A 15720-nucleotide genomic window follows, 5' to 3' on the forward strand; every position below is an offset into this window, starting at 1 on the left:
TGAACCGGATTAGACAAACCAACTGATCCTGACTGGAAGGAACCAACTGATGTGGACTGGAACAAACCATTTAAACCAGACTAGAACAAACCAACCAACCAAAGCTGGAACAAACCAACTGATCCAGATTGGAACCAAACAACCAACAAAGTGACCAAATGAAGCAGCTGGAATGAACAAGCTGACAAGACTGGAACAGACCAACTAACCAGACTGGAACAAACCAACTAACCAGACTGGAACAAACCAACTTAACCAGACTGGAAACCAACTAACCACACTGGAACAAGCCAACTTAACCAGACTGGAAACCAACTAACCAGACTGGAATAAACTAACAACCAATTAACTGACCGAACAAACCAACTGGAACAAACCAACTTACCAGACTGGAAAAAAAAACAACTGATCAGACTGAAAAAGACCAACTAACAAAGACTGACACAACCAGGTGACCCAGTTTGGACCGTACCATTACACCCAGTGTTTGTTAAGCTGTGTCTTACCTTGTTGCGAGCATTGGCGCCGTACGTGTCTTCAGCTCCGAGGGCCTGGACGTTGACGGAGGTGTAATCTTCCATCCCCAACTGCTTGAACATTCGCTTCGTCCTACAAACCACATACGACAGAGTTATTCCTGCTAATCTGTGAAGTTCAGAGGATCACTTCCTGTCGCAGTCACCGTTTGATGATGCTGTCTGCAGTTCGCCGGCCCTTTTCTGCCGCTCTCGGCCCTCCGATGGGACAAACCGCCGTCGCTCTGAAACCGTCCATGTAGGTCGCACATACCTGGAGGAAGGAGGAACTCATTATTATGGAGATGAAACTTCAAAATAAAGATCACAAATTAAACATAAAGATCCCGATTTTACCTTGTAGTCACGAGACGGAGCGAAGCCTTTAGCTCCGGTCACTCTGACAGCACCTCCGTCTACACCTGAAAACACACAAACTCACCTTGGTAACTTTATGGATCAATAACCTGACAACATAAGTCACAAAATCAAGTCTGGTGCATCCTAACATAAACATAAACCATTAGACTGTTTCCTGAATGCTTACATCTTATTTTGGAAGATAATTTACAACGTATTTTGGATTCATCCATTTCCTTTAGAAGTTAATGCCTTTTATTTAGATTTTTTAAAATTTATCATTAACAAAATTTGTATTAATGATATTATTAACAATACTAAAAATACTGTTACTAATAATATTAGAATGAATTATTAACATCATACCATTATTACTACAATTATGTAAAAGTTTACATTTTTATTCTTTATTCAGATTTTGCTTTCATAATTTTTTTCAGATTCATGATTTATTTTAAGTGTATTTTTAATAGTTATTTTTGATTTCACTAAATTAAATTTTTAAAAAATATTTTTCTAACTTAATGGTTTACTTAATACTTTAAAATAACAAAAAATTCCAGGTCCGAAAGCTTTGTTTATGATAATAATTTTAAAATTAGTTTTTCTACTAAAGTTGAGTTATTATATTTCCAACAACAGTATTTTTTATTATTTAACTTTTGCCAACAACTTTTTATTATTATTTTTCTTCCACAGCAGTGAAATTGATGTCATTTTTAAAGATTTTATTCTTAATTTTTAACTTTTGAAAACAATTCTGGAATTTTAGTCTCTTACCATTATTATTATTTACTTCTACAATTATTTTAAAACTTTGTTTAAATTTAATTTATTAATTAATAATTATTTGAATGAATTTTTCTCTTAAAGTTGAGTGATTATATTTTCACCAACAGTATTTTTAATTATTCAACTTTTGCAACAATTTTTATTTTGATTATTTTCCTAGCAGTGAAATTGATGTTATTTTCAAAGATTTTTTTCTTAATTTTTAACTTTCGACAACAATTTGGAATTTACGTTTCTTACTATTATTATTATTATTTACTTCTAAAATTATTTAATTTATTTTAAAGTTTATTATTTAATGTCATTTAAATTACTGCATTTGCATATTTTACATAATTTTATTTTAAATACTACTTTCTAAATTTTCCACACGTTTTTACATCCTTTCAGCCCGTCTTTTCCGTTCAGTTTCTGAGTTTTCTCTGTTCCACCTCCTGACCCGTGAACTCTGGAAACATCCGCAGCACTTCGTTCACCTCCGACTGAACCGAACTGTCGACTCACAGTTCATCTCTGGTTCAGTGTCCCGCTGCTCCAGGTCACGAAGATGTCAAACAGAGTTCAGCCGAGGCTCAATTAGACGAAATATTTACATTTTTAGCAGCAGCAGTCGCCAAGAGTTCAGTACATGGGACGTTCTGGTCGAGACTCGACTGATTCTCCGGGTTTAAGTTCACAGATTCTGACCTTTTGTATTTTATCAAGATATTCTGGTGCAAGTTTTATGAGAAAAAATAACTTTGTGTAAATCAGGGTTTCAACATATCAACATCTGAACAGAAACAGCAGCAAACTGTAAAAAAAGTGCCAAAAAAAAAAGCAGAATGTTGTCATTTATTCTGCTACATGTCTGTGTTTTGTAGCTCAATAGGTCTTTTTCCAGAAATCACATAATTTCAGTCGGAAATAAACAGGTTCAAATGACTGAATTTAATTTCAAACGTAAAATAACGTTAAAAACTATCTGGAAATAATCCTAAAATTAACAATATTATAGAGAAAATTTTAATTTTTTGACCAAAGACAATGATTCTTCAAATACATTTGCAAATGTATCACAATTTCACACATATTTCCTTTAAGTTTAGGAGACAGAAGTGTTCCAGTAAGTTCAATACTGTTTGTATTTCTGGAATTAGTGACAGAAAAAGTACAGTGTCTGGAACTGTACACAGATTTGTTTATTGTCGTGTTTTTTCTCAGTGTATAATATCCATAACCATTGTCAATCTGTAAAAAAAGAAGAAAAGCTTTTTATCATGACTTATTATCAATCTATGGATCATGTAATTTTACATATTTAACATTTATTTTATAGGTAATTTAATTGTTTAAAACACACGTAAATGTCCTTTAAGCATTTACAAGTCTTAGGATTTACAAATTATGTCAAATTAAGACTGAAAAATGCATTTTAATTGTGAAAAACGATTCAATTTCAATGAGATGATTATTTTTGCTATTTTATGGTATTTTTGTGGTGCAATATTACTGTTTGTTTTTTTTAATTTGGCAGTATATTAAGAAGACCGACAGTTTATTTAGAGATTATGTCAGAATCTCCTTCTTCTACACGCCTCGTTTAAAAGTTTAGCAAAAATAAACTGTTTGGCTTAAAAAGATTCCGTAAAAATGTAAAAATTCTGCACTCATCGGTGCAACCAGGAAGTCATGACAGACTCAGCTGTGACCAACAGCTGTGTCACAAAAATATCTGGAAACATGGAGATAGTTAAAGATCTACAGCATGAGGAGAAAAAATGGCTACAAAGAGACACAAAACAACAAAAATCAATCACAAAATGTCAAAAAAAGATTACATAAAGAGACAAAACAACAAAAATCAATCACAAAATGTCAAAAAAAGATTACATAAAGAGACAAAACAACAAAAATCAATCACAAAATGACAAAAAAAGATTACATAAAGAGACAAAACAACAAAAATCAATCACAAAATGACAAAAAAAGATTAAATAAAGAGACAAAACAACAAAAATCAATCACAAAATGTCAAAAAAAGATTAAATAAAGAGACAAAACAACAAAAATCAATCACAAAATGACAAAAAAGATTACATAAAGAGACAAAACAACAAAAATCAATCACAAAATGACAAAAAAGATTAAATAAAGAGACAAAACAACAAAAATCAATCACAAAATGACAAAAAAAGATTAAATAAAGAGACAAAACAACAAAAATCAATCACAAAATGTCAAAAAAAGATTACATAAAGAGACAAAACAACAAAAATCAATCACAAAATGACAAAAAAGATTAAATAAAGAGACAATACAACAAAACACGAAAAACTGACACAAAACGACCTAAATGACACACAAAATGACCAAAGTGAGACACAAAACAGCAAAAAATGACACGCAAAATTACAAAAAATGATTAAATTGAGACCCAAAACAACAAAAACAAGACAAAGAACCACAAACAAAATGAGAAAAAAAACGACAAAAAAATAGATAAAACAACCCAAACAAGACACAAAATGAAAAAACTGAGACACAAAACAACAAAAAACAAGACAAACTGACACAAACTGACACCCAGGTGATTTTTTGGGGGGGGATAAAGTGAAAACTGATCAAAACAGACCTGCTCTGTGCTAAAGGAGTGAACTTTGTGAGCTGCCTTCTGTTCTGGGAGCAGAACTGGGTCAGTCTGAAGTCGTGCAGGACTTTCCTCTGCATATTTTCCAAATGTAAACACAACATGTATCACTGGTGCGATTATTTACTCTAGGAGAGCAGGAGGAGGCCGAGTGGAACCACACAGCTCTGGGAGAGTTTCCTCCACCAATCAAAAGAACTCCTGAATTAATGAGCCAAAAGGAAGCGAAGTGAAGCTGCTTATCGACGGGTTCAGAACCGGGTCGCTCCGGTCGACAGAACATTTTGTGGTTCAGCCGGAGGTCAGAAGGAAGCTGCAGATGAAGTTGCAGATGGAAACGTACCTGGCAGCTCCTGCAGCTGCACCTGGCTGAAGTCGCAGGTGACGTCGGGCAGCATGTATCTCCGCGGGTCACCAATCTCGTACAAGAGCTGCTCGGCCACCGTACCGAAGGACACCAGGCCGCCGGTTCTGGGCGGTTTGGACAGAACGAAGGAACCGTCGGCGGAGCACTCGACCACCGGGAAACCCATGTTGTCCCTGGAAAGGAAACAGGACAAGAGTGACCGAGACCAGACGCAAAAGCACAAGGACGAGACGAAATGTGGCACAAATGAGACAAAGTTAAAAAAAACATGAACAATGACCAAAGCTAGACACAAAATGACCAAAGCTAGACACAAAATGACCAAAACCGGACACAAAATGACCAAAACCGGACACAAAATGACCAAAGCTGGACACAAAATGACCAAAGCTGGACACAAAATGACCAAAGCTGGACACAAAATGACCAAAGCTAGACACAAAACGACCAAAGCTGGACACAAAATGACCAAAGCTGGACACAAAATGACCAAAGCTGGACACAAAATGACCAAAGCTAGACACAAAATGACCAAAGCTGGACACAAAATGACCAAAACTAGACACAAAATGACCAAAACTAGACACAAAATGATCAGAACTAGATACAAAATGTCCAAAACTAGACACACAATGACCGGAACTAGATACAAAATGTCCAAAACTAGATACACAATGACCGGAACTAGACACACAATGACCGGAACTAGACACACAATGACTGGAACTAGACACACAATGACCGGAACTAGACACACAATGACCGGAACTAGACACACAATGACCAAAACTAGACACACAATGAACAAAACTAGATACACAATGACTGGAACTAGACAGAACTTTATTGTCATTGCACACTTTCATACACAACAAAACCATATACAAAATGTCCAAAATTAGACACACAATGACCAAGACTAGACACAAAATGATAAAAAAAAATTATACAAAAAGACAAAACTGACACAGAAAACAACTAAAATTACTTTAAATGACCAAAGAGAGACACAAAACAACAAAATTAAGAGACAAAATGAAAAAAATTAGACACAAATCAACAAAAATTAGCCCCAAAATGCCAAAAGCGAGATACAAAACACCAAAAACGAGACACAAAACAACACAAATTGGAGACAAAACAAGAAAAATAAGATACAAACTGAACAAAACTAAGCAAAAATTAAGAAACTGAAAGGAAGAAAAAATAACAAACTGGACAAAAAGCAGCAAAAATGAAACAAACAATGAACAAGACAGGACACAAAGTGATGATGTCATGTGTTTTGTGATGTCACACATTCATTCATGATGTCAGAGACCCACCAGTCAGGGACTTTGTGCCAGTCGGTGAAGATTCCTCCGGTGCTCTGAGCTCCACATTCAATGAGGTGACCTGCAAGACTGAGACAGAGATAACAGACTATATTATTATTATTATTATTAATAAACACATTTATCATGGAAGAAGAGTTAACTGTCCTATATTAACCAAGTTGTTTTTTAATATTTTATTGTATATTTTTATCTTGTACTTGGTGACTTTTAATTTATCTCTGTAGCATTATATTGTTTGTTTGAAACCGTTAAATAAATTTAATTTAATCTAATTAACTCTTATTGTATTTTCTTTGCGATCGGTAGATTTAATTAAATTCACATTTATTCATTTAATTTTATTTATTTTTACTGTAATTTGCTCTTTGTTTTTAACATTTCAAATTTATTTAATTTATTAATATTGCGCTTTGTTACATTTTAATTTATTTCTTATATCTCCTTACTGCATTTCATTGATTGTGTACAATTTAAATGTTTTTATTTATCTTTATTGTATTTCCTCATGTTTGCATCATTTTAAATGAAATTAAAATATTTTTAATATCGTTTTTAGTTTAGTTTATTTGAAACGGGACAATACAATTTCATAAACCACATGATTATACATGGTTAAAAAGCCAGAATTAGCCAAAAGGCTAGTTTTCATCTGTAGTCAGGATATAAAAAAAAACAGCAAAAAACATCTACAAGAAATAGAACAACTTTTTATTATTGTATTTCTATGCAGTCTTTAAATTTTAATTAATTGAATAGAAATTTCATTTATTCTCATTGTATTTGTTTTAGCTGAACTTATTTTAAATTCAGTTGTATTAAAATTACATTTTGTGTATTTTGTTGTGTTCTCAGCCTGATATTTTCATTTTTAATAATTCTTATTTCAGCTGCTTTAAACAAGTTTATCCTCATATAACAAATGATATTTACATTGTAGGATAATAAACCATAGGCTCCAGCACCCCCCGCAACCCCAGTGAGGATAAAGCGGTGTATAGAGGATGGATGGATGGACGGATGAATGGATGGATGGATGGATGGATAATAAACCAGGATTTAATGTGAATCATTTCTTATTAATACAGCAGCAGGTTTGTGTGTCTCTACCTCCCAGCTGCCAGCAGGTCGTAGTTGCTCCTCTGCCATCCAAACTGCAACACAAAACAAACACAACTCAGCCACTGCTGGACCCACAAACACCCACAAAACCATCAAATCTAGACACAGAAAACGACAAAAATTAGACAGAAAATAACAAAAAACTCGACACAAAATACAGAATTCAGTGTCATGGTGTCCCGCTCAGACAGCAGCACAACATGTTGTGTATCGTTGTGTAGGTCCGTACGGTGTGCATCAGCGGCCCCAGAGCGATGGCGCTGTCCACACAACGACCCGTCACCACGATGTCGGCTCCCAGGTCCAGACAGCGACGGATCGGACCGGCTCTGAAACACAACAGAGCGTCAGCTGGAGGTGTGATACACCGAGTGGTTGTGTTGTCGTTACTTCCTACCCCAGGTATGCGTTCATGCTGTGTTGTGTTGTTATTGTGTTGTTGTTGTTGTGTTGTTGTCGTTACTTCCTACCCCAGGTATGCGTTCATGCTGTGTAGTGTTGTTGTTGTGTTGTTATTGTGTTGTTGTTGTGTTGTTGTCGTTACTTCCTACCCCAGGTATGCGTTCATGCTGTGTTGTGTTGTTATTGTGTTGTTGTGTTGTTGTCATTACTTCCTACTCCAGGTATGCGTTCATGCTGTGTTGTGTTGTTATTGTGTTGTTGTTGTTGTTGTCGTTACTTCCTACCCCAGGTATACGTTCATGCTGTGTTGTGTTGTTGTTGTGTTGTTATTGTGTTGTTGTTGTTGTGTTGTTGTCGTTACTTCCTACCCCAGATATGTGTTCATGCTGTGTTATGTTGTTATTGTGTTGTTGTTGTGTTGTTGTCATTACTTCCTACCCCAGATATGTGTTCATGCTGTGTAGTGTTGTTGTTGTGTTGTTGTTGTGTTGTTGTCATTACTTCCTACCCCAGATATGTGTTTATGCTGTGTAGTGTTGTTGTTGTGTTGTTGTTGTGTTGTTGTCGTTACTTCCTACCCCAGGTATGCGTTCATGCTGTGTAGTGTTGTTGTTGTGTTGTTATTGTGTTGTTGTTGTGTTGTTGTCGTTACTTCCTACCCCAGGTATGCGTTCATGCTGTGTTGTGTTGTTATTGTGTTGTTGTGTTGTTGTCATTACTTCCTACTCCAGGTATGCGTTCATGCTGTGTTGTGTTGTTATTGTGTTGTTGTTGTTGTTGTTGTGTTGTTGTCGTTACTTCCTACCCCAGGTATCCGTTCATGCTGTGTTGTGTTGTTGTTGTGTTGTTATTGTGTTGTTGTTGTGTTGTTGTCGTTACTTCCTACCCCAGGTATGCGTTCATGCTGTGTTGTGTTGTTATTGTGTTGTTGTGTTGTTGTCATTACTTCCTACTCCAGGTATGCGTTCATGCTGTGTTGTGTTGTTATTGTGTTGTTGTTGTTGTGTTGTTGTTGTTACTTCCTACCCCAGGTATGTGTTCATGCTGTGTAGTGTTGTTGTTGTGTTGTTATTGTGTTGTTGTTGTGTTGTTGTCGTTACTTCCTACCCCAGGTATGCGGTCATGCTGTGTTGTGTTGTTATTGTGTTGTGTTGTTGTTGTTACTTCCTACCCCAGGTATGCGCTCATGCTGTGGAGTGTTGTTGTTGTGTTGTTATTGTGTTGTTGTCGTTACTTCCTACCCCAGGTATGCGTTCATGCTGTGTAGTGCTGTTGTTGTGTTATTGTGTTGTTGTTGTGTTGTTGTCGTTACTTCCTACTCCAGGTATGCGTTCATGCTGTGTTGTGTTGTTGTTGTGTTGTTGTCGTTACTTCCTACCCCAGGTATGTGTTCATGCTGTGTAGTGTTGTTGTTGTGTTGTGTTGTTGTTGTGTTGTTGTCGTTACTTCCTACCCCAGGTATGCGTTCATGCTGTGTAGTGTTGTTGTTGTGTTGTTATTGTCGTTACTTCCTACCCCAGGTATGTGTTCATGCTGTGTTGTGTTGTTGTTGTGTTGTTGTCGTTACTTCCTACCCCAGGTATGTGTTCATGCTGTGTAGTGTTGTTGTTGTGTTGTGTTGTTGTTGTGTTGTTGTCGTTACTTCCTACCCCAGGTATGCGTTCATGCTGTGTAGTGTTGTTGTTGTGTTGTTATTGTCGTTACTTCCTACCCCAGGTATGCGTTCATGCTGTGTAGTGTTGTTGTTGTGTTGTCGTTACTTCCTACCCCAGGTATGCGTTCATGCTGTGTTGTGTTGTTGGTGTGTTGTTATTGTGTTGTTGTTGTGTTGTTGTCGTTACTTCCTACCCCAGGTATGCGTTCATGCTGTGTTGTGTTGTTATTGTGTTGTTGTGTTGTTGTCATTACTTCCTACTCCAGGTATGCGTTCATGCTGTGTTGTGTTGTTATTGTGTTGTTGTGTTGTTGTCATTACTTCCTACTCCAGGTATGCGTTCATGCTGTGTTGTGTTGTTATTGTGTTGTTGTTGTTGTGTTGTTGTTGTTACTTCCTACCCCAGGTATGTGTTCATGCTGTGTAGTGTTGTTGTTGTGTTGTTATTGTGTTGTTGTTGTGTTGTTGTCGTTACTTCCTACCCCAGGTATGCGTTCATGCTGTGTTGTGTTGTTATTGTGTTGTTGTGTTGTTGTTGTTACTTCCTACCCCAGGTATGCGTTCATGCTGTGGAGTGTTGTTGTTGTGTTGTTGTTGTGTTGTTGTCGTTACGTCCTACCCCAGGTATGCGTTCATGCTGTGTTGTGTTGTTATTGTGTTGTTGTTGTGTTGTTGTCGTTACTTCCTACCCCAGGTATGCGTTCATGCTGTGTAGTGCTGTTGTTGTGTTGTTATTGTGTTGTTGTTGTGTTGTTGTCGTTACTTCCTACTCCAGGTATGCGTTCATGCTGTGTAGTGTTGTTATTGTGTTGTTGTTGTTGTTGTGTTGTTGTCGTTACTTCCTACCCCAGGTATGTGTTCATGCTGTGTTGTGTTGTTGTTGTGTTGTTGTCGTTACTTCCTACCCCAGGTATGCGTTCATGCTGTGTTGTGTTGTTATTGTGTTGTTGTTGTGTTGTTGTCGTTACTTCCTACCCCAGGTATGCGTTCATGCTGTGTAGTGTTGTTGTTGTGTTGTTGTTGTCATTACTTCCTACCCCAGGTATGCGTTCATGCTGTGTAGTGTTGTTGTTGTGTTGTTGTTGTGTTGTTGTCGTTACTTCCTACTCCAGGTATGCGTTCATGCTGTGTAGTGTTGTTGTTGTGTTGTTGTTGTGTTGTTGTCGTTACTTCCTACCCCAGGTATGCGTTCATGCTGTGTTGTGTTGTTATTGTGTTGTTGTTGTTGTGTTGTTGTCGTTACTTCCTACTCCAGGTATGTGTTCATGCTGTGTAGTGCTGTTGTTGTGTTGTTATTGTGTTGTTGTTGTTGTGTTGTTGTCGTTACTTCCTACCCCAGTATGCGTTCATGCTGTGTAGTGCTGTTGTTGTGTTGTTATTGTGTTGTTGTTGTGTTGTTGTCGTTACTTCCTACTCCAGGTATGTGTTCATGCTGTGTAGTGCTGTTGTTGTGTTGTTATTGTGTTGTTGTTGTTGTGTTGTTGTCGTTACTTCCTACCCCAGGTATGCGTTCATGCTGTGTAGTGCTGTTGTTGTGTTGTTGTTGTGTTGTTGTTGTGTTGTTGTCGTTACTTCCTACCCCAGGTATGCGTTCATGCTGTGTAGTGTTGTTATTGTGTTGTTGTTGTTGTGTTGTTGTCGTTACTTCCTACCCCAGGTATGTGTTCATGCTGTTGTTGTGTTGTTGTTGTGTTGTTGTCGTTACTTCCTACCCCAGGTATGTGTTCATGCTGTGTTGTGTTGTTGTTGTGTTGTTGTTGTGTTGTTGTCGTTACTTCCTACCCCAGGTATGCGTTCATGCTGTGTCGTGCTGTTGTTGTGTTGCTATTGTGTTGTTGTTGTGTTGTTGTCGTTACTTCCTACTCCAGGTATGCGTTCATGCTGTGGAGTGTTGTTGTTGTGTTGTTGTCGTTACTTCCTACCCCAGGTATGCGTTCATGCTGTGTTGTGTTGTTATTGTGTTGTTGTTGTTGTGTTGTTGTCGTTAATTCCTACCCCAGGTATGTGTTCATGCTGTTGTTGTGTTGTTGTTGTGTTGTTGTCGTTACTTCCTACCCCAGGTATGTGTTCATGCTGTGTTGTGTTGTTGTTGTGTTGTTGTTGTGTTGTTGTCGTTACTTCCTACCCCAGGTATGCGTTCATGCTGTGTAGTGCTGTTGTTGTGTTGTTGTTGTTGTTGTGTTGTTGTCGTTACTTCCTACCCCAGGTATGTGTTCATGCTGTGTTGTGTTGTTGTTGTGTTGTTGTTGTGTTGTTGTCGTTACTTCCTACCCCAGGTATGCGTTCATGCTGTGTTGTGTTGTTATTGTGTTGTTGTTGTGTTGTTGTCGTTACTTCCTACCCCAGGTATGCGTTCATGCTGTGTAGTGTTGTTGTTGTGTTGTTGTTGTCGTTACTTCCTACCCCAGGTATGCGTTCATGCTGTGTAGTGTTGTTGTTGTGTTGTTGTTGTGTTGTTGTCGTTACTTCCTACCCCAGGTATGCGTTCATGCTGTGTAGTGTTGTTGTTGTGTTGTTGTTGTGTTGTTGTCGTTACTTCCTACCCCAGGTATGCGTTCATGCTGTGTTGTGTTGTTATTGTGTTGTTGTTGTTGTGTTGTTGTCGTTACTTCCTACTCCAGGTATGTGTTGATGCTGTGTAGTGCTGTTGTTGTGTTGTTATTGTGTTGTTGTTGTTGTGTTGTTGTCGTTACTTCCTACCCCAGGTATGCGTTCATGCTGTGTAGTGCTGTTGTTGTGTTGTTGTTGTGTTGTTGTTGTGTTGTTGTCGTTACTTCCTACCCCAGGTATGCGTTCATGCTGTGTAGTGTTGTTATTGTGTTGTTGTTGTTGTGTTGTTGTCGTTACTTCCTACCCCAGGTATGTGTTCATGCTGTTGTTGTGTTGTTGTTGTGTTGTTGTCGTTACTTCCTACCCCAGGTATGTGTTCATGCTGTGTTGTGTTGTTGTTGTGTTGTTGTTGTGTTGTTGTCGTTACTTCCTACCCCAGGTATGCGTTCATGCTGTGTCGTGCTGTTGTTGTGTTGCTATTGTGTTGTTGTTGTGTTGTTGTCGTTACTTCCTACTCCAGGTATGCGTTCATGCTGTGGAGTGTTGTTGTTGTGTTGTTGTCGTTACTTCCTACCCCAGGTATGCGTTCATGCTGTGTTGTGTTGTTATTGTGTTGTTGTTGTTGTGTTGTTGTCGTTAATTCCTAACCCAGGTATGTGTTCATGCTGTTGTTGTGTTGTTGTTGTGTTGTTGTCGTTACTTCCTACCCCAGGTATGTGTTCATGCTGTGTTGTGTTGTTGTTGTGTTGTTGTTGTGTTGTTGTCGTTACTTCCTACCCCAGGTATGCGTTCATGCTGTGTAGTGCTGTTGTTGTGTTGTTATTGTGTTGTTGTTGTGTTGTTGTCGTTACTTCCTACCCCAGGTATGCGTTCATGCTGTGTTGTGTTGTTATTGTGTTGTTGTTGTTGTGTTGCTGTCGTTACTTCCTACTCCAGGTATGTGTTCATGCTGTGTAGTGCTGTTGTTGTGTTGTTATTGTGTTGTTGTTGTTGTGTTGTTGTCGTTACTTCCTACCCCAGATATGTGTTCATGCTGTGTTGTGTTGTTATTGTGTTGTTTTTGTTGTGTTGTTGTCGTTACTTCCTACCCCAGGTATGTGTTCATGCTGTGTTGTGTTGTTGTTGTGTTCTTGTCGTTACTTCCTACCCCAGGTATGCGTTCATGCTGTGTAGTGCTGTTGTTGTGTTGTTATTGTGTTGTTGTTGTGTTGTTGTCGTTACTTCCTACTCCAGGTATGCGTTCATGCTGTGTAGTGTTGTTATTGTGTTGTTGTTGTTGTGTTGTTGTCGTTACTTCCTACCCCAGGTATGTGTTCATGCTGTGTTGTGTTGTTGTTGTGTTGTTATTGTGTTGTTGTTGTGTTGTTGTCGTTACTTCCTACCCCAGGTATGCATTCATGCTGTGTAGTGTTGTTATTGTGTTGTTGTTGTTGTGTTGTTGTCATTACTTCCTACTCCAGGTATGCGTTCATGCTGTGTTGTGTTGTTATTGTGTTGTTGTGTTGTTGTCATTACTTCCTACTCCAGGTATGCGTTCATGCTGTGTTGTGTTGTTATTGTGTTGTTGTTGTTGTTGTTGTGTTGTTGTTGTTACTTCCTACCCCAGGTATGTGTTCATGCTGTGTAGTGTTGTTGTTGTGTTGTTATTGTGTTGTTGTTGTGTTGTTGTCGTTACTTCCTACCCCAGGTATGCGTTCATGCTGTGTTGTGTTGTTATTGTGTTGTTGTTGTTGTTGTTGTGTTGTTGTTGTTACTTCCTACCCCAGGTATGTGTTCATGCTGTGTAGTGTTGTTGTTGTGTTGTTATTGTGTTGTTGTTGTGTTGTTGTTGTTACTTCCTACCCCAGGTATGCGTTCATGCTGTGGAGTGTTGTTGTTGTGTTTTTGTTGTGTTGTTGTCGTTACTTCCTACCCCAGGTATGCGTTCATGCTGTGTTGTGTTGTTATTGTGTTGTTGTTGTGTTGTTGTCGTTACTTCCTACCCCAGGTATGCGTTCATGCTGTGTAGTGTTGTTGTTGTGTTGTTGTTGTCGTTACTTCCTACCCCAGGTATGCGTTCATGCTGTGTAGTGTTGTTGTTGTGTTGTTGTTGTCGTTACTTCCTACCCCAGGTATGCGTTCATGCTGTGTTGTGTTGTTATTGTGTTGTTGTTGTGTTGTTGTCGTTACTTCCTACCCCAGGTATGCGTTCATGCTGTGTTGTGTTTTTATTGTGTTGTTGTTGTTGTGTTGCTGTCGTTACTTCCTACTCCAGGTATGTGTTCATGCTGTGTAGTGCTGTTGTTGTGTTGTTATTGTGTTGTTGTTGTTGTGTTGTTGTCGTTACTTCCTACCCCAGATATGTGTTCATGCTGTGTTGTGTTGTTATTGTGTTGTTTTTGTTGTGTTGTTGTCGTTACTTCCTACCCCAGGTATGTGTTCATGCTGTGTTGTGTTGTTGTTGTGTTCTTGTCGTTACTTCCTACCCCAGGTATGCGTTCATGCTGTGTAGTGCTGTTGTTGTGTTGTTATTGTGTTGTTGTTGTGTTGTTGTCGTTACTTCCTACTCCAGGTATGCGTTCATGCTGTGTAGTGTTGTTATTGTGTTGTTGTTGTTGTGTTGTTGTCGTTACTTCCTACCCCAGGTATGTGTTCATGCTGTGTTGTGTTGTTGTTGTGTTGTTATTGTGTTGTTGTTGTGTTGTTGTCGTTACTTCCTACCCCAGGTATGCATTCATGCTGTGTAGTGTTGTTATTGTGTTGTTGTTGTTGTGTTGTTGTCATTACTTCCTACTCCAGGTATGCGTTCATGCTGTGTTGTGTTGTTATTGTGTTGTTGTGTTGTTGTCATTACTTCCTACTCCAGGTATGCGTTCATGCTGTGTTGTGTTGTTATTGTGTTGTTGTTGTTGTTGTTGTGTTGTTGTTGTTACTTCCTACCCCAGGTATGTGTTCATGCTGTGTAGTGTTGTTGTTGTGTTGTTATTGTGTTGTTGTTGTGTTGTTGTCGTTACTTCCTACCCCAGGTATGCGTTCATGCTGTGTTGTGTTGTTATTGTGTTGTTGTTGTTGTTGTTGTGTTGTTGTTGTTACTTCCTACCCCAGGTATGTGTTCATGCTGTGTAGTGTTGTTGTTGTGTTGTTATTGTGTTGTTGTTGTGTTGTTGTTGTTACTTCCTACCCCAGGTATGCGTTCATGCTGTGGAGTGTTGTTGTTGTGTTGTTGTTGTGTTGTTGTCGTTACTTCCTACCCCAGGTATGCGTTCATGCTGTGTTGTGTTGTTATTGTGTTGTTGTTGTGTTGTTGTCGTTACTTCCTACCCCAGGTATGCGTTCATGCTGTGTAGTGCTGTTGTTGTGTTGTTATTGTGTTGTTGTTGTGTTGTTGTCGTTACTTCCTACTCCAGGTATGCGTTCATGCTGTGTAGTGTTGTTATTGTGTTGTTGTTGTTGATGTGTTGTTGTCGTTACTTCCTACCCCAGGTATGTGTTCATGCTGTGTTGTGTTGTTGTTGTGTTGTTGTTGTGTTGTTGTCGTTACTTCCTACCCCAGGTATGCGTTCATGCTGTGTAGTGCTGTTGTTGTGTTGTTATTGTGTTGTTGTTGTGTTGTTGTCGTTACTTCCTACCCCAGGTATGCGTTCATGCTGTGTTGTGTTGTTATTGTGTTGTTGTTGTTGTGTTGTTGTCGTTACTTCCTACTCCAGGTATGTGTTCATGCTGTGTAGTGCTGTTGTAATAAAAATATTTATATTTCAATAAATAATTACAAATAAAATATTATATATATGAAATTGGAACTGATGCAATAAATAAAATTGTAAAATATAAATCTCCAAACAAATATGTAATAGTAAAAATTAAAAATCGATATACACACATAAATACAAGTAAAATGAAATAAAAAACTTATAAATAATTGTTCAAAGGTGACTTCTTTTTTTAATTCTGGCCTTCTTAAATGTGTAAAAAATATTTAAAGACATTTAATATATCTGGCAGTATTTATTATTCAA

The 15720-nt window shown here is 38.1% G+C and overlaps 1 protein-coding gene and 1 long non-coding RNA gene across 6 annotated transcripts in view; one reads left to right on the forward strand and one right to left on the reverse strand.

Moving 5' to 3' along the window:
* Window positions 1-14909, reverse strand: part of lratb.1 (lecithin retinol acyltransferase b, tandem duplicate 1) — a 36082-nt gene extending 21173 nt beyond the window's left edge. The window contains exons 1-8 of one of the 4 annotated variants that reach the window (XM_051944479.1): window positions 14886-14909; window positions 7349-7448; window positions 7108-7151; window positions 5989-6066; window positions 4640-4836; window positions 873-937; window positions 683-789; window positions 507-609 (exon numbers count right to left, since the gene is read on the reverse strand). In XM_051944479.1, coding sequence (XP_051800439.1) covers window positions 507-609; window positions 683-789; window positions 873-937; window positions 4640-4836; window positions 5989-6066; window positions 7108-7151; window positions 7349-7448; window positions 14886-14902 — 711 coding nt within the window. In that variant the 5' untranslated portion in view covers window positions 14903-14909. Of the gene's footprint in view, window positions 1-506; window positions 610-682; window positions 790-872; window positions 938-4639; window positions 4837-5988; window positions 6067-7107; window positions 7152-7348; window positions 7449-7805; window positions 7832-9724; window positions 9749-13567; window positions 13592-14885 lie in introns of those variants that run through there. The other 3 variants (XM_051944478.1, XM_051944476.1, XM_051944475.1) reach the window with 3 other exon arrangements.
* On the forward strand, window positions 7498-15415 carry LOC127532583 (uncharacterized). Of its 2 annotated transcripts, XR_007940089.1 has the most exons (4): window positions 7498-7594; window positions 10358-10430; window positions 12438-12588; window positions 12878-13070. It is a non-coding gene; the product is annotated as an uncharacterized LOC127532583 (long non-coding RNA). The 2 variants fall into 2 exon arrangements; XR_007940090.1 differs by lacking the exons at window positions 12438-12588; window positions 12878-13070 and adding an exon at window positions 15188-15415.
* Window positions 15416-15720: the final 305 nt, after the last annotated feature.

This window comes from Acanthochromis polyacanthus, chromosome 24 (genome assembly GCF_021347895.1).
Source record: "Acanthochromis polyacanthus isolate Apoly-LR-REF ecotype Palm Island chromosome 24, KAUST_Apoly_ChrSc, whole genome shotgun sequence".
Classification (NCBI taxonomy): domain Eukaryota; kingdom Metazoa; phylum Chordata; class Actinopteri; family Pomacentridae; genus Acanthochromis; species Acanthochromis polyacanthus.